Raw genomic sequence first — 22,032 nt, forward strand, 5'->3', positions numbered from 1 at the left:
TAGTGCGCGAGAGTCAACGAGACTGCATGAAGTTGCGACTTTGGTTGCAATGCTTACTTCATAATGCCGTTGATGTTGAAGAACACTTGCTGCGTGTCCTGCTTGAGGCACTTCTCTGGATGCAGAGCCTGACCCTCGGGATTCCAAAACAGCGACGGCGGCGTGCAGACGAATAACAGCACAAAGAAAGTTACAATGGATAGGGCGGCTACCCATGCCATTAAGAAGTACACAATCCATCTCGTGGGTCGTCGAGGGTCTAGTCGATGGTAGAAAACGAGGATGCTGAATTTGACGAGGCATATCGCTACAACGTAGAGTAGGCGTGTCGCGAGATTTGCCTTCAACATAGGAGTGAGGTCTTCGTTGGAGATGTTGGGTGCTGTAAGGCCGTCAGCTGAGTTTCGAGCAGATGATCAGTATTGACTGCTTACTGTGCTTGCCTACACCGTACCAGCCGCCTACGAACAGGCTATTAGTCAATCTTGAGCTCAATCACTCTGACGTGAGGTTCGTAAACTTACAAACCATGTTAGCAACTGACAGCGAGATGGTGAAGAATGCGCCAGAGATTATCAAATCTGAGTTCAGCTCTGTCAGTATGCTGCTTGCTAAAGTTAGCTATAGAGATCAACTCACAATCGTCGGTAGCCAGTTTCAGCCGTATCAAGCGTACACGAACATAGACGCGTAGGAATACTACGACACTGGCGATTGCGATGAAGGGGATGCCGATGGCGAACAATGAAGACTGCTTTGTGTCACTCTCGAGTCCGCGAGGCTGAATTTGACGAGACATGTTCTGCAGTGGAGACATCTGCGATGGCCAAACACCAAAGAAGAACTGATGCGTGTGGAGAAGATTTTCCGTCCAAAGCCCAGTGCCACTGCAGCCACAGATGAAGACATAACTAAACCTATTGGCCTACTCGGGGCCACCCGCCGTGCCTCACGGCGTGGGAGAACAGGCTGGCGATCGTTATGTCTGTTGGTAAATCACATGGTTGTCGTTTCGCCCCAGTGCAACGGCCTTGGACGCCCATGCAGTCGCGGCTCGAATTGGCATCTCTTTCATGTCTGATCACCATCTCACTGGAGCCAGTATCGCTATCCCCTGGCCGCGCTAAGACTGCCGTTGCATTATCTGAATAGAAGCAACTCTTGGTGGTCTGTGAGGCTCGGTTAGGATTTTGACGCAAAGATGAGCTCATACTCGGTAGAGTCGCATAAACTTCCACGCCGCACTGACTCGAGGGCGGACATTACCCCACGCCGCATGCCGTGGCTAAATCCTACACAAGGGACCTGCCGCTTAGGATGGCAGGCAGCTCCGATGGGATGTTATTCCCGGCTGAAGGATGCGTGAGCCGCGTACGCTGTTGCATGAAACGCGTCGAGGACCTTCTGAGCGGGGAGCGATTTTCACGTTTGGATCGCGATGAGAACGAAAGCAGGAATTGTCGTATCGTAGTTCTATTTGCGTTTTAAGAGCGCCAGAGGAGCTTCAAGGTGACCAACTAGAAGAAATCGTCGATACGCAGTATAGATCCTTTCGCTCCTTGGATAGGTCTCGAAGATGGCTCCTCGTCGCTTACTTCTTAGTCGCGCCGATGCAGCTCTCCATCGTCACCATGCGCCTGTTCTCCTTCAGTGCAATCAACTCGGCTTGGAAGTCAGCTTCCCAAGCATCTTGCTGTCTCTTTGGCTTCCAGCCCAATAGCTTGCGTGCAAGTACCGCTTTCGTAGCTTTATGCCCACCCCAACCACGCTCCGCGATATCGCGACGACCCGCAGTGAGCTTGTCGGCAATCTCATGCAGCGGCACAGATCGAATCTCCTTCTGCTTGGGAGTACCTTCACGTGGCAAGGTACCGTCAGCGAATGCTGCATCTAGACACCCTTGGTTGATGTCCTTGATAAGTGTGCGCCCGACGGCCGCAAATATGACACCGTTCTTGCCGGATGGGAGGTAACCGACGCCGCGATCTTCGCGTTCGAGGATCTTCCGTACGAGAAGGACGTAGATGTCGGCGAGATCGATGACGTGAACCCAATCGAAGTTCGCTGTTTCATTGAGCTTCCAGCCGTATCCATGCTGTACAACGTACATCATGATCAAGGGAATGACCAAGCCTTGTCTGTTGAACAGGCCGCTGCCTTCGCCAAAGATGCATGGTGTGTTGATACTGATAGCCTGTACGCCAGTAGCATCAGCAGCCTCCAAGACGCCCACTTCGGTTGTCCGCTGCGTGTAGGGCTCCATCTCATCGAGTGCTCTCATGAAGCTGAAGATTTTGCCTTTGTCCGTCTCGTCGTTCCATTCTCGTATGGGTCGTCGAGGTTGCGATATGGGACGGTCGGACAGATTGGTGCAGCCTGATATGTGCAGTATCCATGGCGCCGGCTTGCCAGCATCGATGCCGCGAGCGAGTCCATTGACAAAGGCAATGGCGCCTCCAGGAATGAAGCCAGAGCCTGTGTTGATGATGATGTCGTAGTTGGACGCTGTGTCTTCGATAAAGGCTACGTCTTCCAGGCCGGACCATTTGATGGTGTTTACACGGGAGCCGTATACGGTTTTGAGCTTCTGAGCTTGCGTTTCGTCGCGGATGAGGAGGTCAAAAGTGAGATCTTTGATGCTCGGTGCTGTGCTTGCAATGAGCTGGGCGAGAACAGTGCCGCCAACGTATCCTGTAGCGCCCGTGAGTAGAATCTTGCTCATGGTGAGATCTGGAAGGATGTCCAATAGGTTCGAGAGATTGTTGATCAACCCATAATCATTTGCTTCCTCAACCACTCTTGCCTTTGGGGACAGCTCCTCGGAGACTGACTCGTAGTTAGGCTTCATAGTGGGTACCATGCTGTGGGAAGCGACCCCGGCCATGTAGGATTCTTACACATTGGGAAATAATAACGTCGCGTGGGGTTGGGCAAGGAGCTGAAAGAATTCTTCCGGTTAACCGAATTGTTGAGCATGCATCAGCCGCCTGTCAACTTCCGATATGCGTCTTTGATCAACAGTTGTGACCGCGGGAGGTGACCAGGTAGCCGACACTCAGAAGAAGAACGGAATGTCTGGTCGTTGCGGTCAGACGAAGGGCGGCTATAAAAGCGAGCAACATCCTGTCTACCAAGCGTTTGAGTTATCATCGACTTCTTCCTGAACACACTATCAATCTGGACTGTATGAGGTAAATCCTCCGCTATTCCAGGGGAAGATGCGTTCGTGAGGCACAGCAAGATCGGCTCATGTGAGAGGGAGGGGGTGCACGACCGTTGCTAGTCAGAGTGAAGCTTCCTGGTCGCGACAGTGACCTCGACGAAGGGTTGTTGAACGCCTGACACGTTGATATGTTGGTTTCGCGAGAGCAACATGAGCAGGCTAAGGTTGGATCTCACTACCGTGTGAGGACCAGTGGCCGACCGAACTCTTTCGCGTTGATGCAGCCGCAAATCATAAGAGATTTGGAGTTGTCGCAAGGCTGCTATAAACAAAGATGGCATCCAGTATTCGGTTGGAGCGTGTGGACTACATCACCTCATGGCCTGAAAATTGACCAGACGCCGCATGGTCGTGCATACTTCATGCACGTTGTCGTCCATCGCAAGGAACGCGTTAGATTGGGGTTCGCATCTGCACATCTGGCAGTGTGCAATCGCGCAATGCGATGGCTGCAGGAGTGGCCGAGATGATCTCTGTTGTGTAGATGGATGAGTTGAGACGGATGGGTGATTGATCGTGATCGCACGACGCGTCTCCTTCCTAGCTGACTAGCGCGACGCTAGTTCGCGTCGACATGACGTAGCCACCTCGGCACAAAGATAGGTATCCTACGTAATGCTAAACTTACCGCATAAGACAATGGACCTCAACGTGTATTGTTGAAGGCATGACGGTATCTTCTGTCGACACGATCACCGTGCGCATCTGCTCAGCACCCTGGGCCATCTCCAGTCCCAACCTTACCTAGGTAGGATGTTGGCGACATTCCCCATCATTGAAAGGCTACCGCACGCCATGTAGGACCCTGGAGGTACTCCCTAGTTCTCCATATAACAGCGACCTACTTATCGCACTATCGTATTCGTCCTCTGCGTCCTTTGCATGCATCTCAGCACTTGTAATGGTCTATGTATTTGACTACCACCACCATCGCGTGTATCCCAGCCCAAACTAAGCTTATGTAGTTGTCTAGCAGCGCATGATTTTGCAAGGGCTTTTCGCTTCGCCTACAAGCTCAGGGACTTGTTCGGGGGGTTGGATCTGGAGCAGAAGCAGGCATACTTGATTGCGCTTCGCGGATGCACTGCCGCCACTCTCGTGCTCGAAGGCTGCCCGGGCACCGGCAAATCTAACACTCTCCGCGCCATCTGCGTCGCAATGGTCCTCATGGGCTATCACGTCTACGTCAGCGCCCAGTCCAACAATGGCGTTGACGCGGTCTTTGAGAAGGTCGCCAAATGGGCACAGGAGAACCGCCTGCAATGGATCGGGGAGGTCGTTTTTTGTCGCGTGGGAGCCAGTACCGTCGATGAATCGCTCTTCAAGGGACTCAACCGTCACTGGGCAGACCCCAACTTCGATGAAGACTACTCCGATGGAATGATCAGCTCTATCTCTGGGGTCAACATCTCCGACTGATCCGCGTAAAAGATGGCCAAGTACGCCCGCGCCAAACCAACTGAGGAGTCATGCCTCACCTACACCAAGTACGTCAATGTGAGAGCCGAGAAGAAGCGTAAATTCTAGACCGGTCAGCCGAAGGTCTCTGGCGCTACATTGTCTCGCGGCCCAGCCATCCGGGAGCTCGTGAAGGCATGCATCGGCAAGCCTCGACTAGTTGCCGTCACCCCCGCAGCCTCTCAGCGTGAGGTCATTCAGCGTATTCCAGGGCTGTCAGATGGAGACAAGTTCAACATGGTCCTTTTGGATGAGGCGTCGCAAGCTACTGAGGCGTCTTTGATGCTGATTCTGACCACGGAATGGTTCCTTGAGGTGGGGCTAGTTGTCTTGGGTGGCGACCATCTTCAAATCTCACCCGACATCAAGTCTGAGGGTGAAAGCCCCTTCGGTAACATTCCCGAGATCTCACCCCTTGAGCGCTCTATCAAGGTTTACCGTGACCGGCCTGTCGTCAAACTCATCAGTAGTCACCGTTGTCATTACCGGATATGCAAACACGCCTCCGCGATGAAGTGCAGGATAGGTAGCGATCCACCAGATCGACGTGACGAATGCGGGTCAACAGACTTCTACATTTACAATTGCAGGCTTGTGCGTCTACTCGACACGGATGTCGGGCAGAGACATCGACACATGAGCATGATCTTCACTGCACAGAATCACAGTGAATACCTCCTGGGTAACATGTATCAATCATGACGTGAGTATGTGGATGATATGTAGTAGTCCAGCACCAGTCTTGCAGTCAACACTTACCCTCTCCGGCACTCTCACCCATAAGCCAATCGCGAGTAGCGACAAGAACGGAAGCCAATGTTGTGCCATGTGAAGCTGTTAGCATCCCGCAGGAGTAAGAGGTGAGAACTTAAATTGACAAAAAAAAAAAGAGGCCACCGTCCTCGGAACAAAAACGGTGGCCGGCGCCGTGGCTGCCCCTGGTGATGGAGTGTTAAACAAAGTGGTAAGTATGTAACCGATCCTCCCCAAAGGTCGCGAACGTTAATTCGCACTTGCAGCAGACTAAACAAGCGGGATGTCAGGTGGAGCACAGAGATGCGGCAAAGATGTGCTAATCCCATTTAGGGCAATAGCGTGAGTGGTGTCAGAGGAGTGGGGACGGGGGACGAGCAGATTATATACTGGCGGGTGGCGAATCTCGTGCCTGTCGCGCTCGGGCGCTCATGACGTACCGGTGATACGGAACGTCGCAGAGACTTCTGGTGAGGTACCGATGAGGAAGGAGCAGTCAGCGCCTTCACTTTCACCGACACCAACCAAAGGTGTGGTACAGATGCATTGCAGCGCTCTATTCGGCGTGAAGGTATCCCGTGTAATTTACAACAACATGTCCTGAAGCAATCTCACACCCATCACTCCCCGTCCCACCCCCGAACAACCGCCCACTCACTCCCCATATCCTCCCTATTCCTATAAACAGCCCTAACCCCCTTCTCCCTCAACGCCTTAACAGCCGACGCCCTATACACAAACCCCTCATCCTCCTTCTCCACTTCCTCCGCCCAACGCCAAAACTCCCTGTTCACCTCAATCTCCACGAAGCTCAGATGAGGGAACAGGTATCTATCATACATCTTATACAACGCGCCGCTCACAAACACGCAGTCTGTCATTAGCTCGTACCAGGTATGCAGGAGATGCAGTCGCTTGAGCGAAGCAGGAAGTAGATCTTTCAGCCTACCCCATGCGTAGCGGGGAAAGACGACACTAGCATCCACACACAAGCTCTCAAGCTTGTACAAGTCAGCGAGTGACGCAGGGATCCAGTTCGGAGCCACACGCCTATCCGTCGCCCCCGTGTTATACAGCGCCAGGTGCCGCAGCGTCTCCCGATGTGTCCTTAGCGCGTCAACAACAACGCCGAAGTGAATAGTCGTCGGCCTATCGAACTTGGTCCACAGCTGAAACCTATGATTATGATTCCGTGCCATGTGATAAGCAAAATGTGACAGCGACTTGCAGCACCGTATCACTAGACTCAAGACGTCGACGTGCAGGTAGCCGCCGCGCAGAGTGAGATGGCGGACCGTGGATGTGTGGTCGGGGAATAGGGCGGCGTCCCAGTGCCAGGAATGACGGGGCTGAAGTTCGCGCAGGTTCCAGACTTCTAGTTGGTGTAGGTTGGGTAGTTGGAGGAGCTTTGCGATGCGGTCGATGTCTACGTGGGGGGTTCGGATGGTGACGTTTTTGAGGAGGTTGTAGGTTGGTGGCGTCTGTAAGAGCGGCCCGGGGAGAAAGGGGATTTCCCATGGTCGCGTGGATACCATGATGGAGAGCTCTGGGAGCTTGAGTTTGCGGTAGTGGCCTTCCACGGCATACTTCAGAGTATGTATATTTGGTGTGTGGAGATATAGCAATGCACACGCTGCAGCCCCGAAGTGAATATCTGGAGCTTGCAGTAGCCGTTTAACGACGGGGTCTGTAGTCAAACCCTGCAAGTCTTCGAGGGTTACTGGAGGGGTGTTGGGGTCATCGCTGTTCAATACCGCTATTCGGTACTTCTGGTTCCGATATCCGTTCCAGACTGCATTTAGCTTGAGCGAGCGCACCAGGGCGGCGAGAGAGGGGTGGCTGAGGAGGGTTCGTATAAGAAGGACGGGGTTGAAGTCGGCACCGGCATGAATGTTGGCGTAAAGCGCTTCCGTCGCGGTTGGGTTGAGAGGCTTGACTAGACAGAGCTTGCAGAGAACTTTCTTGGAGTTCGCATCGGTGACTGCAGCGAAGTCGGCGATTTTCAGAAGCAGCTCTGGTGGTAGATACCCGATACCCCTGGGTGACTGCCCAGCAGTTACCTGTAGTGTGTCATCATCGTGGGTTTGTGTTGAACTCATGACTGCCAAGGATTTGGTATTGGGCAGATGCTGACGATGTGGAAGATTGGCGAGTGTAACTTTCAGGGTTGTACCAGCAGTAAAGGCCATGGATGGATCTTCAGAATCGTGTTAGATGAACAGCGAGCAGGCGACTGCAATGGTGAACGTGAGCCGATGCCATTGTGTGAAGCTTCCTGACCGCGGTAGGTGTGAAAGCCGACCTGCAGCAGAAGACCGGTATGCGTGAATTGATGATAGTAAATGAAAAGGAAACGGGGTATCTTATGCTCCTTCATCCAAACGCCGAGAAATGCAAGAACAGTGTCGTAAGGTGCCGTCAATCAATGCGTAGGCGTGCAATCAATCCGAGTCGTAACCCACCAACGCCCCAAGCAAGGCCTGCTTCTTCATCGGCACCGCGGTATCCGTCTTTTCCTTCTCTTGACCCGATGGCGACGAGATCGCAACTGGGTCTTTCGTCTCAGGGTCTCTCTTCCTCTTCAGTATGCCGAGATTGACTCTCGGTGTCGCCGGAGCCTCTTTGTTCAGGAACGGATCAACCACCGCCCTCGTATTGCCCACCAGCGTCTGCTGCAACCCCAGCCTCGACTTCTCTTTCGCAACCTCCGCCTTAAGCTTCCTCGTCTTCCTCACCGCCTCCCCATCCTTCTTATCCTCCCCCTCCGCCTCCCCAAACAGCGGCTTCCACGCCAACCCTTCCAACCCCCCACCGTCACCCACATCCTTAGCACCAAACTCCACAAGCCCAGCCCTCGTCCTATCCGCCTCCGTCTCATCCACAATATCCAGCCCCAAACTAAACTTCTCCTGCATATCCTCCTTATGCCTATCCTCCCTCTTCCACACCTTCCTCTTCCCACGGAACACTTCCCTCAACTTCGCATTGACATCGTACGGATCCCGCCAAACCTCCGCTTTATCATACAGCTCCTCCACCCTCTCCCTATTCTTCTTCTCAATCCCCTTATCCTCCATCTTGCCTTCTAGATTCGCAAAAGCATCGTCCCGCCTCTTCTGCCTCTCCTCCTCTGTCAGGAACTTCAGCTCGCCATCCGCTGTATCGTCTTTCACAGTAGGTCCATAGTCGCGGCGTCGCGCCCCCTCAACGACTACGTATTCGCTGTTTTGTGGATCGGTTCGGATCTCCCACCACCCGCCGCACGCGCTGTGCTTCATGCGGAAACTCCATATTGGGGTGGTGTGGTAGTTTCCTACTTTCTTCTTTTCGGCGTTGAAACGGACGCCTTGGCCGATTATGGCGGGTGGGGTGCAGTGGTTGCACCATACAGCGAAGGGGAGTTCGAAGCGGACGGTTAGGATGCCTTGGGTGATCTTGTTGGCGCGTTTGCCGAGCGGGTGGGAGGAGTTGTTGAAGCTGGGTGGGTTCGAGGCGTCGGGCGGGTAGTACCGCCCCATGTTGAAGCCCTGCATCGTGGCGGGTGGGCGAGGGAGGTTTACGCAGCGTGCGCAGGTTCGTGGTGGTTGAGAGGTTCATTGCGTGAGCGACGGTCGCGAAATTTGGCCGCGGGAGTGGATGACGTAAGCATAGCCTTGCTATCCATCCATGGATGGCTGTGACGCGACTGTCACGCGACGAGGCTCTTTCACTGGAAGACGCGTCGTGACGTCATGGACTTCTGCGTCTCGCTAGCCTTCATGCACACGCATCCAACTTCCTGACTTGGAAGGTCAATTAAGGTTGCTGTTGATTGCGGCACTAAAAGGCTTGTCTCACAATTATCCCGCGACGCCTATCTCCGAGCCCTGGAATCCATAGATGCAAATCACCACGACAAGAACATCGATGTGCATAGTAGGAAGAATATTCGTGATCATATTGTTCGGATGTTCGGTCTATGCTAGCCTTACGTCCAAACGCCGTGGAACCTCAGGCTATGTTGCCTCAATGGCGACAGCTTTTCGTCAATACAGATATCCGGCTCCTCCTCTTCCTCCTCGTGGGCTGATCATGCGTGGTTTAATCGGCCATTTAAGCCTCGTCGGTGATGAGCTTCGTGATCTTGCCAATAGCGATTGTCTGACCCTGGTCACGAAGAGTGAAACGTCCCAGCTGTGGGTAGTCTTCGAATCGCTCAACACAGATGTTTCCGGCTGTACCAGTGATTTGCAAGCGCGCGATGATGCTCATGCCCTTGGTAGCGAAACCCGGGGCCTTCTTCGATTTCCTTCCAGTGCCCTTCTCCAGCTTGTGCAGCAGTGCGGTGATGGTAACCTCTTCTTGTGCGGCATGGACGTGGAGCACGCAGTTGAATCCGGCTGTTAGGATAGACTTGATGTCAAGCAGTACGACCTGAGCCTCGAACTGGGAGACGCAGTGGACGGGGCGCTTTGGTGAGCACAGAACGTATCCCTGGTCATCAAAGTTAGCAAGCAATCAGAACAATCTTCCAATCTTTGCTTACAGGCAGAATGTCTTCCTCCTCAACACCCCGAAGCCTCACACGGATCTGGTCACCGCAGGTCGCGCCTGGGATTTCCTCTTCTTGTTCACCGTACAAAGCGGAGATGTGGATGGTTTGTCGGTTGGGCATCATGAGGTACCTGACATCGTTAGTACAAAGTAGATCAAAGGTTGTAACACTAGGACTTACTTCTGTTCCTTCTTGATGATACCAGACTCTATCTTACCCTCAATCATGGTACCCATGTCTTTGTACTTGGCGGCGATGGGCATCATGAAAGGCGCGTTAAGCTTACGCTCGAGCGCTTGCATGTTGTCTAGGTATTCGAGCAGAGATGGGCCGTCGTACCAGGGCGCCAGATCCTTAGGCACACGGGTCTTGATACCTGTGAATGTTTGCGCGCTGACTGGCATCATGCTGATGTCTGTCTTGGGGTTGTATCCGAGACCCTTCAAGAACATGACCACCTTGCTGGTGCACTCCTTGAAACGGTCCTCTGACCACTCAACAGTAGGGTCGTCCATCTTGTTGACGACGATGAGGATCTTGTTGACACCCTGTGTCTTGGCCAACATGGCATGCTCTCGGGTTTGTCCACCCTTCTCGAAACCGGTCTCGTATTCTCCCTTGCGTCCAGAGATGACGAGAATACCAACATCGGCTTGCGAGGCACCACTGATCATGTTCGGTACGTATGTCTTATGGCCTGGCGCGTCCAGGATGGAGTATCGTCGCTTCTCCGTCTCGAAGAAACCTCGGCCAACTTCGATAGTCTTACCCTGCTGTCGCTCTTCCTTGTTCAAGTCAAGCGCCCAGGAGATGTACCATGTTTCACGACCAGCATCCTTGGCTTCCTTCTTGTACTTGTCAAGTGTTCGCTCGTCGACCATGCCGGTGGAAATGAGAATACTTCCACCGAGGGTGGACTTTCCTGCGTCAACGTGACCCAAGAAGATGATGTTGACGTGCTCTTTTCCGTAAATCTCGGCAAGGGTGGCCTCATCGACAACTTCGTCCATTTCCTTCTCGACATCCTGTGCCTTGGCCTTCTCGGCAGCCTTCTCCTTCGGAGTCGGGCTGTTGCGGCCTGAGGAAGGTGTTGGCGAGGTCCTGCCAGAGCCTCCAGACGCCGGGGTGGGCTCTCCAGTCTTCTCAATGGCCTTTGCAGCAGTGACCTTGGTGCCAGCCTCAGCGGTGCCCTTCTCCTTGTCTGCCTTCTCCTTCGCTGCCGATGGAGCGGCGGGGGTGCCCAGGCTCAGGACCTTTGTGCCGCCTGCCTTCTCAACCTTTGGTGTTGTGGTGTCGCCGCCGATGGAGAGGACCTTTGCCTTAGGCGCGCTGTCGCCACCAATCGAGAGAACCTTTGCCTTGGGCGCCTCCTTCTTAGCCTCGGCGGGTGCGGCACCCTCTGAGCCAGCCATGTCGGTGTCGCCTCGCTTCGCTATCCGTACGGGCGCCTGGCCTTGCTGCGCCTGCTGGGGCTGGAAGTTTTGTTGCTGGGGGTATTGTTGTCCGTAGTTGGGGTATCCTCCTTGCTGGCCGCCGTATTGCTGCCCATATTGCGGGTAGCCTTGCTGCTGTTGGTAGCCACCGTATTGCTGACCACCATACTGGTTGTAACCGCCATATTGCTGCTGGCCGTACTGGTTGTAGCCCTGGTAGCCTCCGTAGGCTTGGCCGGGGACGAATGTGCTGGCGCCCGGGGTGAATGTCTGGGCGCCTGGTGTGAAGGTGGGCGTGTTGTTGAGGTTCATGCCCTGCGCCTGCTGTGCGAGGCGCTCCTCCTCTTGCTCCCAGCTGTCGGCCATGGTGACGTCGGTCTCGCGGGGATGGGTCGTGTCGTCGGGGTGGTGTGGTGCGACGGCGTGCGAATTTTGGACGGTTGAGTCGCTCGTAAATTGGAGAATGCGTGAAGTCGACCCGCGGCCAGGGAGCGACTATCAGGTATATAAGCGGACGGGCGTCGAGTGTCGTCGGCGAAAAGTGAAAATGTGCCGGGTCGCTGCTGCCCACGCAGGATTTGGCGGGGTTGCTTTGGGTGGCTGTGTGGGGCTGACTCAACGCCTCGCTGCCTAACATTGGCCAGGGCGCCCAGCAACAAAGGCACTCACCAGCCTCAAACATTCACTTTGTCGTCACTTGCCGCACTTAATCCCGGTTGCGTTCCCCAGCAACCTGATATCTGACCTCATGGTTCCTCTCTCCCAGCCACTTCATCAACCGCCCCTTCCACACATACAAGGGTGAAGCCCAATCCATAGGGCAAGATGGAGGCAATCTTAGCAAAGGTATGACTATGCTTTGACTCCCAACGCGTCATAGCAGACAGGGAGTCATCTTCTCGTATCTTGAATTATGCTGACATGTGATAGGTCACCCAGCAGGCTATGAGCTATGCTATCCGAAGCGGCATAGCAATCACCAGTCACTATGCGCTGAAGCAATGCGGCCGACTGATGAAGACGGTCGATGGTCGAGAAAAGCAAGAACTCGCTACTCTGCAGTTGAGACTCGACTCCAAGATCAAGATTATCTCACCAGCAATCGACATGATCGAACTGATTGCGGCACGCGGAAACACCTCGCTTGAGTCCGCAGTGGGTCTCACCAAATCTCTTCGGTGGGATATCCAAACCTTAGGGAGTCGTGTCGAGAAGGCCGTCGCTGAAGAGCAGCTTGCAAGAAGAGGCAGCTCTAAAGCAAAGTCGCGCGATCAGAATGATGTCGAGCTGAAGATCATTATCGAAGAGATGAAGAGGCTGCTGGAGCGGATTGAAGATGCTGTACCACTGATAAATCTGGCGATCACCACATCTGGTACCAGTCTCTCAACTACGCTCCCAGCTACTGTGTCACCATCACGGCTCTTGCAGGCGAGCACCTTTCTCACTTCGGGCGACATGCAATATTGCGCATCGAAGCCCAGGGCTCAGCAAATTGGTCCAACCTTCATACTCTCCATGTACATGTTGTTCGCTGGATACGCGCATCGAGCTCATGAAGAAGACGTGCGAGAGACGACATGGAAGGAGGTCATGCACAAGGCGCGTGTTACACTGATGCGAGTTCCACTGGACAATGTTTACGACTATCCGACACCCTTTGGGCAGGACAGTCGACGCGCTGATGAGGCTAAACACCCTCACATTCCATCCGACAGCGTACTGCAAGAGTTCGCTTACCAGCTGCTCATTGTTGAAGACCTGGATGACGGCCGTATGCATGAGTTTGAAGACGGCGAACCCCAACCAGGACCCTATGATGGTGTCGAGCAAGCGGGCGTTCGTGAGATCATACCCATACATGAAGTGTCCAAGATCTTCTACGCCGATACGGGTAAGATCTTGAACATTGGTTCTGACAACGAGAGCAACAATCCTATCTTGTTACTGAAGCGAGACGTCAATGCAGCACCGCCACGCCGCATGATGGAACGCGATGCCGAGGAACCCGGTTATGAGTCCGAAGACTCACATACCGTTGCTGATGATGAAGACACCGAGCAAACAGAGTTAGAAGAGCAACTGCGACGCGAGTCGACACCACACCTTGAAGAGCCTGCTCCGCAAAAGACCACCCCGCAAGAGACCACCCCGCAAGAGCCTGAACCACCAACCTACCCCTGGCGACTACCTCCCACGCTGGACTTGGAGTGGATGGCTTTTGAAGTATACACCGAAGACCCCACAACCGACTCCGAGATCGACGAAACCGAAGACCTCACTGAAGACGTTTCTCCCCCATCCCCAGCAACCACACCCACACCACCCGACTTCCTCGGCCGCTTCTCCAATCTCAACCTCCGGCCCAGCACACCCACGTCCCCACAACCGCATTCCAGCAACCAGATGATTCCCTCGCCGCAAAAGGCGTCTGCGCCCACTCCGCAATATCAGCAACAAGCACCGACGTCCCTACCTGCGATCAAAACCTCGCTGTCTCTTTTGGAGATGCTCATTCGCTTGACTGCTCTCCAGCAATTCCAACAATCCTCTCACCTCGCCATTCCAGATGAGTTTCTCAACTTCTTCCTTTCGGATAGCAGTACAGTGGGCGCCGGTGGCGACTCGGAAATGCGGCGACGGGTGAGGAGAGAAGCGAGAATGAGAGTAGGCTTTGATCCCTACGATGAGAGTCCCATCAAGAGGAGAGGAGAAGAGTACCTAGAGCATGAATTACACGAACACGGACATGACCAGGTACACGACCACGATCGCGATGGGTGGACTGATACGCCCACTGCGAACGACGGCAGAGGTTACGATTACGACAGTTATCCCATTGGTCAGCGCGGGTTATCGCCCTACTCGCGCTCGCGGGGTAGTACACCAACCCCGTCTAATTCTACGCCTATGCCTTCATCGGGTCATCGCTCGAGATCTTCTGCCGACATCTCGTTCTCTGGAAGACACAGTCTGGGTAACGTCTCCTCGCCAAGCCCGCTCCTCCGACGAGCAACCACACAACCGGGTCAGCATCTCAATCAGATGAAACAGCCCAACTTCTCGCGGAGGTCAAGCAATAACACAGCGGTACCGCGTACGGGGAGTGTGCCGCCTGATACCCCGCCGAGCAGTGTGGCTAGGCCGGGTTAGAAGTACTTGCAGTTGACGAGACCACGACTTCGACGAGGGATGAGTTTTAGGGGCAAGGGCGGGCAGATTGTCAACAGTCCCATGTCCATTTTGTGTTTAGAGTAGAAAGAGCGAGCGAGCGATTTCAAGCATCAGAATGGCGTTCTAGATACCACTTGTTTTTCGTTCATAGAATGCACCTTCAAATATCATGAATTAGCATAGCATAACGAGCGAGCACTCCTCACTGATCTTCCATGGAATAGCAAAAAAGTAAGATATTTCACATGACTTTACTATCCTATCAGAATACCCCTTCCTCCCATCTCATACCCATCAAACCAACACACAACACATAACCAAAAAACAACAAACAACCAAAACACACAATCCCATCGCGCCGAAAACACCCCATATCATTCATATTCATATTCACATGTCCATCCCCACCCCTACTCCTCCAACCCCTCACCTCCACCCATCCTCATCCCATCCCCTCACCAAACCCCCTACTCCCAGTCCTCCTCCTCATCACTCTCCTCAGTTACAACCTTCTTCTTCCCATCCTTCCCATCCTTCCCATCCTTGCCCTCCTGCGGACTCCCCGGCGCCCTCGTCGTAGTTCCAGAAACTAAATCATAACTCGCGTCGCTATCCGCGACGCTCTTCTCATCGTTTGATCGGCGGGGTTGCGCGGGTGTTGGCTTAGCGTCGTCTGTGGGTTTGAGGGTTTTGACGGAGGCGGCGAGGTCGGTTGGGGGTTTGGTTGTGCTGGTTGCGGTGGTGGAAGCGGGTTTTGTGGTTGTGGTAGAGGTAGATGGGGCGGCGGCGGTGGTGGTGGGTTTGGTTGTAGGTTTGGTAACGGTAGCGTTATCGTCGGAGTCGTCGTCTGAGTCGTCTTCTTCGGAGGAATCGTCTTCGTCGTCATCTTCTTCTTCGTCTTCGTCATCGTCGTCTTCTTCTTCCGAGTCTTCGTCCCAGGCTACTTCTTCGTCGGGTGCGGGTGTGGATGCTGTTCACATGTTAGCTTCACCATCCTATTCCAGAGCAAGAGATGCAACTCACCCTTGAGCATCTCCCTCCTCCTCTGCTCCTCACTCTCAATAACATGGCGCAAGAAATAGTATCTGCACCAAAACACCTTATACTCCACCTTCTCCGGCACACACTTCTCCATCGCACTCCTCAACTCCTCATGCTTCTCAAGATCCTTCGCAATAGCCTCAGTCTTCTTCTCCACATCAAAGCCCGCCTTCCAGTTCTCCCACTCCGGGCTCGCGGGGTCTTTGAGGAAGGAATCGAGCGTCGAGTGGATAACGTGGAGTTGGGCGTCGAAGCGCGTAGCGTGAACGACCTTCTTGCCGCTGCTGTCTTTGGATTCGAAAAGCACGTCGCCGTCTTTGGCGGCTTGCGAACCGGCTTCGGGAGGCGCGATGGTGACGGCGTCGCGGAGGAAGTTGCGGATGTTGCTGCCGAATTTGAGGAGCGCTTCGTCGGCGGCGTCTTCGGCTTTTTCGACGTCTTTGAGCCGTTTTGCGGCTTCGGAGCGGAAGCGCGATAGTATGCCTTCTGCCTCCTTTACAATGTCTGCGGTCAGGGATTCGGGTCGGTCGGGGTGGGCTTCTGTGTCTTCGGTCGCTTTCTCGGTGGAAGCGTCTTGGGAGGTGGACGCAGATTTGGAGCTCGAGGCGTCGCCGGGTTGGAGGGAGATCTTGCGCGCGTGGCTGATGATGTTGGAGACGCTGGCGGAGGCGTTCTTGACCTGTGGCGCATATTGCTTGCTTGCGTTGTCGTAGTATTGCTCGCCCTACACCGCACATGGTCAAAAAGGGTAGCTTGAATCCCGCACGCCTATCTTACCTGCTTCCGCACATTGCCTAGAAACCCTCCCAAACGCGCCGCCCACGGGCTGCTCGATATAGCTTTGTAAGCATCCTGGAACTCGGCGTTGAAGTTGTTGGTCGTCTCCTGGTGGGTGTTATCTCCGCCGGCGGACTGCTTGGTGGGGTCCTGCGGGTAGCTCTCCTCCTGGATGTGATCGTAGGCGGAATCCATAGCTACGACTGTCCAGAAGGGAGGCGAGGTGTAGGGGAGGTCGTGTATAGGGTGGGGGCTAAGGATGTTGTTGTGGTCGTGAGACACAGGCTGGTTGGGTCAATCAAGGGTGCAGGTCAAATGCGGGCGGGGCCATGCATGAAGCTCCGCAATTGCCGCTAGCAGTTGGGCGTACATCACCAGCTCAGGCACGCTCGCGTTACACAAACAATGGTCAGGGCTGTTGACGCGACGATAATGAATTCATTTTGAGTCTGAATTTCCTCTTCCGATATGCTCAAAGGTGGTCATCACACCGGCCTAATGGCGTCGCCACTCGCTGCTGATGTGCGCGCTTGCTGCGCGGTGTCTGTTGTGTGCATTCATAGATCCCCGTCTATGTAGTGGTCACCCACATCATCCATAGCACTTCGACTGCCTCAGCTGGCTTGGTATCGCTGCTCCTCTTTCCTCCCTCTCCTCTTCATCTCTTCTTCTTGCCAACCACCGTCGTAAAGCCGTCCTCATCAATCTCAGGCTCAAGCTTAGCCTTCGGTTTCGCAGGCACAAGCGCAGGCACATCATCCATATCGACATCCTCATCCTCATCCGTCTCCTCATCCACACTATCCCCCTCAAAGTCCTGATTCGTCTCCTTGACATTAACACTCCCAGTCGCAACCTCCTTGCCCTTCCTATCTTCCCACTTCTTCTGCAGCGCATCCACCATCGCTGTGTTGCCCTCGCCAATCTCCTTCCGTATCGCCATGATCTCGCGCGCAACGGCGACTTCGGTCTCGTCTTCTACGCGCACGCCGAATTCGTCCTCGAGGACTTGTAGCAGCACAACTTCGACATCTTCTTGGTCTGTGAGGGGTTCTGCGGCGAAAAGTTCGGAAATTTGGCCTGCGAGCCAGTCGCGCTTATCGGAGGAGTCGGGGCCGCCCCATTGGTTTTGGACAGCGACGGTGAGGTTGTTCCAGTTAAAGAGCGCGTGCCAGATTCCGAGGTCGAATTTGTCCTGGTGTTGCTCTGCGGGGGACGTTAGAAAATGAGTGTTTAAATCGGTGCGACTACTCACCTGCGATTGGGCCGAATGCTGAAGTCATTTTGGGTTGTGTTGCTGAGAGAATCGCTGAGCGTGGGTTTGCGTGACGGAATATCGACAATTTTGCCCGTTATCGATAGTGGACTTGAGTCGCCCCGCCATTATTTCATCACGCACACGTGAAGACGCGACACCGCGTTCCGCCACAGTCAATGCAGGTTATTAGCGTCGCATTTGCTTTTTGCAGGTGAATCTGCATATCCGACGTGATGCGTCTGATATTGGGTGTGGTCTCACGATTTCCTCACCAACCACTCCAATTCCTTCGCCTGTTCATCCGTAACAATCTGCTTGAACTTGTCCATCGTGAGGAAATCATGATCCGAGAATTCAAAGCCGGGTATTACAGTCTGAAGAGTCGCGTTAGTCAGACGTATGTAGTCACTGATCATGGGTGAAAGCACATACCTCGCTGATCAACAACCTCTCCCCGTCCGCTCCGTCGAGCAGATAACTCGCCTTGTACTTCCCGCCCTCAACAATCCACACGCTCTTCTCTCCCTTCGTGACGTCGGTGCCAACAACGAAAGTTTCGATGCGTTTCTTAGTGCCAGGCTCGTCGGCGTGAATCAGGACGTAGCGACCTCGACCTGAGATGAGGGTGTGTACCTATAGACAGTATTCAGTATCAGTAATTCACTACTACTTTTGCCTGCATTCCAGGTCCTGAGAAATAGCGTTCCAACATACCGTCCTCCCCTTATTACGATGAAAGTGTCCCTGAGGATTCACTGCACTCAACATATAATATATGCTCGTGCTCGCGTTCCTGATTGCATTGTCACCTGACATGGGTTTCTCCGCCGTGTTCTTCACATCCTCTTCCTCATCGCCGCCGTTCTTCACTAAGAAAGGGTTCGGAATGGTGAGAGGATTGCGATCGATTTCGGCATAGTAGCCGCCTTCGACATGTACCTGGAGACCGAGTGCTGAGATGACGGCTTGGGTTTTGGCGGGTTCGGTACCGGAGGGGTCGGGAGTGTAGATTTGGGTTATTTTCTCTGTGGTGGAAGAATTGGGCGACATCTTGGTTGCGGGACGATTAGCTGGCTCGGTGTGGATGGGATGGGATGCGTGAGGCTGTTGGTGTTGGTGATCGATGACGTTATCGCCACTAGTCGCTGATAAGATGAGCAGGAAGTCGCGCTGCAACCCTCAGACAACATCGACGCGTCCACGTCGTTCACTTCCAACACTTCAACACCGCGCGACGGCATCCGACCTCAGCGCAAGATCTGACACCAATGAAATGGCGCACTCTTCGACGGTGGCGTTCACTGCACCCGAAGCCAACGGCATGTACGCACGCTTCGGCGTACAAGCCCTTCTGATCCAATCATCGAATGCTACATCGGATGAGTACAGCCTTGGTTAATTTGCGACGACATACTTTCCCCATGCATGCTATCGGATGGTGGGTGGACGGCCAATGATGTCGAGGTAGGCCCCCGCATGCATGCTTCATGCGGCACAGTCGCTGCAAGGCTGTATTGCATCTTGTTTCTCCCTCCCAGTTCGCCTTACTTCTTACTCGCCTTCCATACCTTCCGCAATAATGGGATGTTGCAATTTGTTCAGATTTCCTCGCGGAAAGGATCGAGACAGGCCTAGGATACCGGCACCACAAGTCGCTGTGCCCACCAGTGACGACTTGCAAGAGAAGCGGAGCGAGGAGGGGCCGAAAACCTCCTCCACGACGGATCTACAGTCACCGAGCACCAGCACCCCAGAACTGGTAGCGGAGAGCTTACCCGGACGTCTATGGAACCTGGCATACGACCAGCTCATATCAAAGGATCCGAAATTGATCGAACACTATGAGAGCATCCTATCAAGCCAAATCGATGGACAAGAGCTTAAGGCCGTGGACCTCGATACACAGATCAACAACATCAGCTCAGGGCAGCCAAGATCACTGCAGATGCGCCAGCTCGTTGACTCTGGATTGCTCAGGACGGAGAAGGCAGCTGCGACTAACGAAGCACTCGCGCAAGGCCTGCAGGTGTTCAATGTCGTCAAGGATAGCGTCGCAACAGCTACCAGAGCTTCTCCAGAAGCCTCTATAGCTTGGGTACCGATCTGCCTTGCTCTTGATGTATGGCTGGCGAACTTTGATGATGCAAGCACATGGCTGATGCATGTCAGATACTCATGAATCCACTCACCCAACAGTCTTTTAATAGAGATGGAATCGCTTACGTCGTATCGAGGATGGATTGGTACTGGCATCTAGCTGATCTTCTCCTAGAGAGAAACCAAGAAGCCCGACGATCGCAGCCGCTGCAAGATCAACTCGAGAAGAATCTCGTCGACCTTTACACTCGTCTTCTGGCATACCAGATCAAAAGTATCATTACATACCATCGCAAACGTGGCACTGTTTTTGCAAGAGACCTTGTCAAGTGGGATGATTGGGAAGGTGAGCTGGCTGCCATCAAGGAGATGGAAGAATCGATACGCCAAGATGCAGCTCAATTCAGCACGCATGAAATCCGCAACGAACTCCAAACTATTGCGAAAAAAGCCAAGTCACAGGACATCAGCCTGCATAACATTGTGACGAGTATCCAGGAGCAAACCGCGCACTCTCTGGCGTATACGAAGAGTGCCGCGGACAGCAAGTGTCTCCAAGACCTGTTCCTGACGAACCCCAGTCACGACAGGAAAAGGCTCAAACATGGAAAAGGAGGATTATTGGATGCCTCTTTCCGATGGATACTTGACAATGCGGAGTATCGGCGTTGGCGGGATGACCGTGAAGAGCGATTACTCTGGGTTGAAGGGTGAGTTAGCAGCATTCGATGTCGTGGTTTGATGAGGAATACGTACTAACAACTTCTAGTTCACCCGGTCAGGGCAAAACAATGCTTATGTGCGGCATCATTGACGCACTCGCGCAAACTGTGGCGGCGGGTGATCTCATGTCTTACTTCTTCTGCCAGACATCGGAACCGAACAATAACAACGCAACGGCAGTCTTACGGGGCCTCATCCATTATCTGATTGGCCAGCAGCCCTCACTTGTACGCTATGTACGGCTGGAGTATGATCGCGTGGGCGAAAAGTTATTCGCCGACGCGAATACATGGACAGCTCTGTCCGGGATCATTACCAGTATGCTAGACGACATGTACATACGACATGGGAAAATCTACCTCATCATAGACGCTATGGACGAATGCATCGACCCCGAAGATCGAAGAAGACTCTTGGAACTGATTGTACAGATTTCAAGAAAGCTACCACACACCAAGTGGATAATCTCCTCACGCGGCTGGAACGATATTCGCGATGTGCTTACTGAGCATCCTCAAATGCTCCATCTTCAACTCGACCCCAAATCCGAAGCTATACTTGATGCAGTCGATACCTACATTGAACACAAAGTCAAAGCGTTGACTGATAAGAAGAGATTGGGCCCAACGGATACCGAAACGATCCGCGACTACCTAAAGAAGAATGCTGGAGGGACCTTCTTATGGGTAGCGTTAGTCTGCAAGAGGTTAGAGCTCTCGAAACGCATGTTCTACAAAAAGGACATGCAGTCCTTCCCTCCTGGGCTCGAACAGCTGTACGGAAGGATGCTCCAGCAAGTTCAGAGCTTAGATGAGCGGGAATCGAAGCTTTACAAGTTTGTGCTCGGGGTAGTGCTAATATTACCAAGACCTCCTCAGACATACGAATTGGCCCATTTAGTGAAAGAGCTAGACCAGGTTGGCGATAAAGTAGGAATGATGCGAGACATCATTCGAGAATGTGGGTCATTTCTCTCAGAGCAGAATGACAAAGTCCTCTTTGTCCACCAATCCGCGAAAGACTACCTACTGGGCCATGGCAAAAGTGCTGTATGCCCGGACGGAGAAAAGTCGTTGCGTCTTCATACGCTCTACAGATCGATTGAGGTTTTGGTAACCTTTACCCGAGAAGAAGCGATCAAGGAGGCTTCTGAACGAAGGGGTTATATGCGTTACTTGCAGAGGTCTCTCATGGACGGGCACTCACTGAAAAGAACCTACGTGCCTCAAGCGGCTTTTGAAGATGTGGGTGTCCCTCTCGTTATTCTCATCGAACAGTGCTTTACGTGGAATCGTTTGTTGTTCGATCGAGAGGTCTGGGAGGAATGTAAGTTCCTCCACTCTTTTATTTTGCAGCTCAGAGCTCTATTGAAGGTATGTACTAGCCACCAAGTTGTCTGCTCTCTTTTAACAATTGTTAGAATTGTCGCGACTCATCTGAGCGTGACGAAATGACCCAACTAATCCTACAGTCCATGGAAGCAAAGAATCAAATTATAGAGGATGGCCACGGAAGCATTCGTTGCACTTGGTTTTGACCCACGACACGGGCGTTAAGATAA

At 53.4% G+C, this 22,032-nt stretch overlaps 11 protein-coding genes across 11 annotated transcripts; 3 read left to right on the top strand and 8 right to left on the bottom strand.

The window, feature by feature from the left end:
- Positions 1-53: 53 nt before the first annotated feature.
- Positions 54-531, bottom strand: J4E84_009275 (uncharacterized protein; the record flags this gene model as incomplete). The annotated part of the gene is made up of 3 exons (XM_049391838.1): positions 54-382; positions 435-461; positions 525-531. 3 exons carry the CDS (start codon positions 529-531, stop codon positions 54-56), a joined length of 363 nt encoding a protein of 120 aa, XP_049240476.1.
- Positions 532-1,591: 1,060 nt separating this feature from the next.
- Positions 1,592-2,860, bottom strand: J4E84_009276 (uncharacterized protein; the record flags this gene model as incomplete). The annotated part of the gene is made up of 1 exon (XM_049391839.1): positions 1,592-2,860. The coding sequence occupies one exon, from the start codon at positions 2,858-2,860 to the stop codon at positions 1,592-1,594; it is 1,269 nt and encodes a 422-aa protein (XP_049240477.1).
- A 1,002-nt stretch (positions 2,861-3,862) lies between these two features.
- Positions 3,863-4,642, top strand: J4E84_009277 (uncharacterized protein; the record flags this gene model as incomplete). The annotated part of the gene is made up of 2 exons (XM_049391840.1): positions 3,863-3,876; positions 4,189-4,642. The coding sequence occupies 2 exons, from the start codon at positions 3,863-3,865 to the stop codon at positions 4,640-4,642; spliced, it is 468 nt and encodes a 155-aa protein (XP_049240478.1).
- Positions 4,643-6,054: 1,412 nt separating this feature from the next.
- Positions 6,055-7,533, bottom strand: J4E84_009278 (uncharacterized protein; the record flags this gene model as incomplete). The annotated part of the gene is made up of 1 exon (XM_049391841.1): positions 6,055-7,533. The coding sequence occupies one exon, from the start codon at positions 7,531-7,533 to the stop codon at positions 6,055-6,057; it is 1,479 nt and encodes a 492-aa protein (XP_049240479.1).
- Positions 7,534-7,875: 342 nt separating this feature from the next.
- J4E84_009279 (uncharacterized protein) lies at positions 7,876-8,967 on the bottom strand (the record flags this gene model as incomplete). The annotated part of the gene is made up of 1 exon (XM_049391842.1): positions 7,876-8,967. One exon carries the CDS (start codon positions 8,965-8,967, stop codon positions 7,876-7,878), a length of 1,092 nt encoding a protein of 363 aa, XP_049240480.1.
- Positions 8,968-9,526: 559 nt separating this feature from the next.
- Positions 9,527-11,767, bottom strand: J4E84_009280 (uncharacterized protein; the record flags this gene model as incomplete). Its single annotated transcript, XM_049391843.1, has 3 exons — positions 9,527-9,907; positions 9,960-10,098; positions 10,149-11,767. The coding sequence occupies 3 exons, from the start codon at positions 11,765-11,767 to the stop codon at positions 9,527-9,529; spliced, it is 2,139 nt and encodes a 712-aa protein (XP_049240481.1).
- Positions 11,768-12,226: 459 nt separating this feature from the next.
- J4E84_009281 (uncharacterized protein) lies at positions 12,227-14,554 on the top strand (the record flags this gene model as incomplete). Its single annotated transcript, XM_049391844.1, has 2 exons — positions 12,227-12,247; positions 12,332-14,554. 2 exons carry the CDS (start codon positions 12,227-12,229, stop codon positions 14,552-14,554), a joined length of 2,244 nt encoding a protein of 747 aa, XP_049240482.1.
- Positions 14,555-15,042: 488 nt separating this feature from the next.
- Positions 15,043-16,588, bottom strand: J4E84_009282 (uncharacterized protein; the record flags this gene model as incomplete). Its single annotated transcript, XM_049391845.1, has 3 exons — positions 15,043-15,545; positions 15,599-16,340; positions 16,394-16,588. The coding sequence occupies 3 exons, from the start codon at positions 16,586-16,588 to the stop codon at positions 15,043-15,045; spliced, it is 1,440 nt and encodes a 479-aa protein (XP_049240483.1).
- A 463-nt stretch (positions 16,589-17,051) lies between these two features.
- On the bottom strand, positions 17,052-17,676 carry J4E84_009283 (uncharacterized protein; the record flags this gene model as incomplete). The annotated part of the gene is made up of 2 exons (XM_049391846.1): positions 17,052-17,599; positions 17,649-17,676. The coding sequence occupies 2 exons, from the start codon at positions 17,674-17,676 to the stop codon at positions 17,052-17,054; spliced, it is 576 nt and encodes a 191-aa protein (XP_049240484.1).
- A 232-nt stretch (positions 17,677-17,908) lies between these two features.
- J4E84_009284 (uncharacterized protein) lies at positions 17,909-18,701 on the bottom strand (the record flags this gene model as incomplete). Its single annotated transcript, XM_049391847.1, has 3 exons — positions 17,909-18,025; positions 18,084-18,284; positions 18,366-18,701. 3 exons carry the CDS (start codon positions 18,699-18,701, stop codon positions 17,909-17,911), a joined length of 654 nt encoding a protein of 217 aa, XP_049240485.1.
- Positions 18,702-19,230: 529 nt separating this feature from the next.
- J4E84_009285 (uncharacterized protein) lies at positions 19,231-21,576 on the top strand (the record flags this gene model as incomplete). The annotated part of the gene is made up of 4 exons (XM_049391848.1): positions 19,231-19,770; positions 19,821-20,458; positions 20,518-21,520; positions 21,568-21,576. The coding sequence occupies 4 exons, from the start codon at positions 19,231-19,233 to the stop codon at positions 21,574-21,576; spliced, it is 2,190 nt and encodes a 729-aa protein (XP_049240486.1).
- Positions 21,577-22,032: the final 456 nt, after the last annotated feature.

Source organism: Alternaria hordeiaustralica (assembly GCF_023758085.1).
Source record: "Alternaria hordeiaustralica strain BMP 2776 chromosome Unknown scaffold_27, whole genome shotgun sequence".
NCBI lineage: Eukaryota > Fungi > Ascomycota > Dothideomycetes > Pleosporales > Pleosporaceae > Alternaria > Alternaria hordeiaustralica.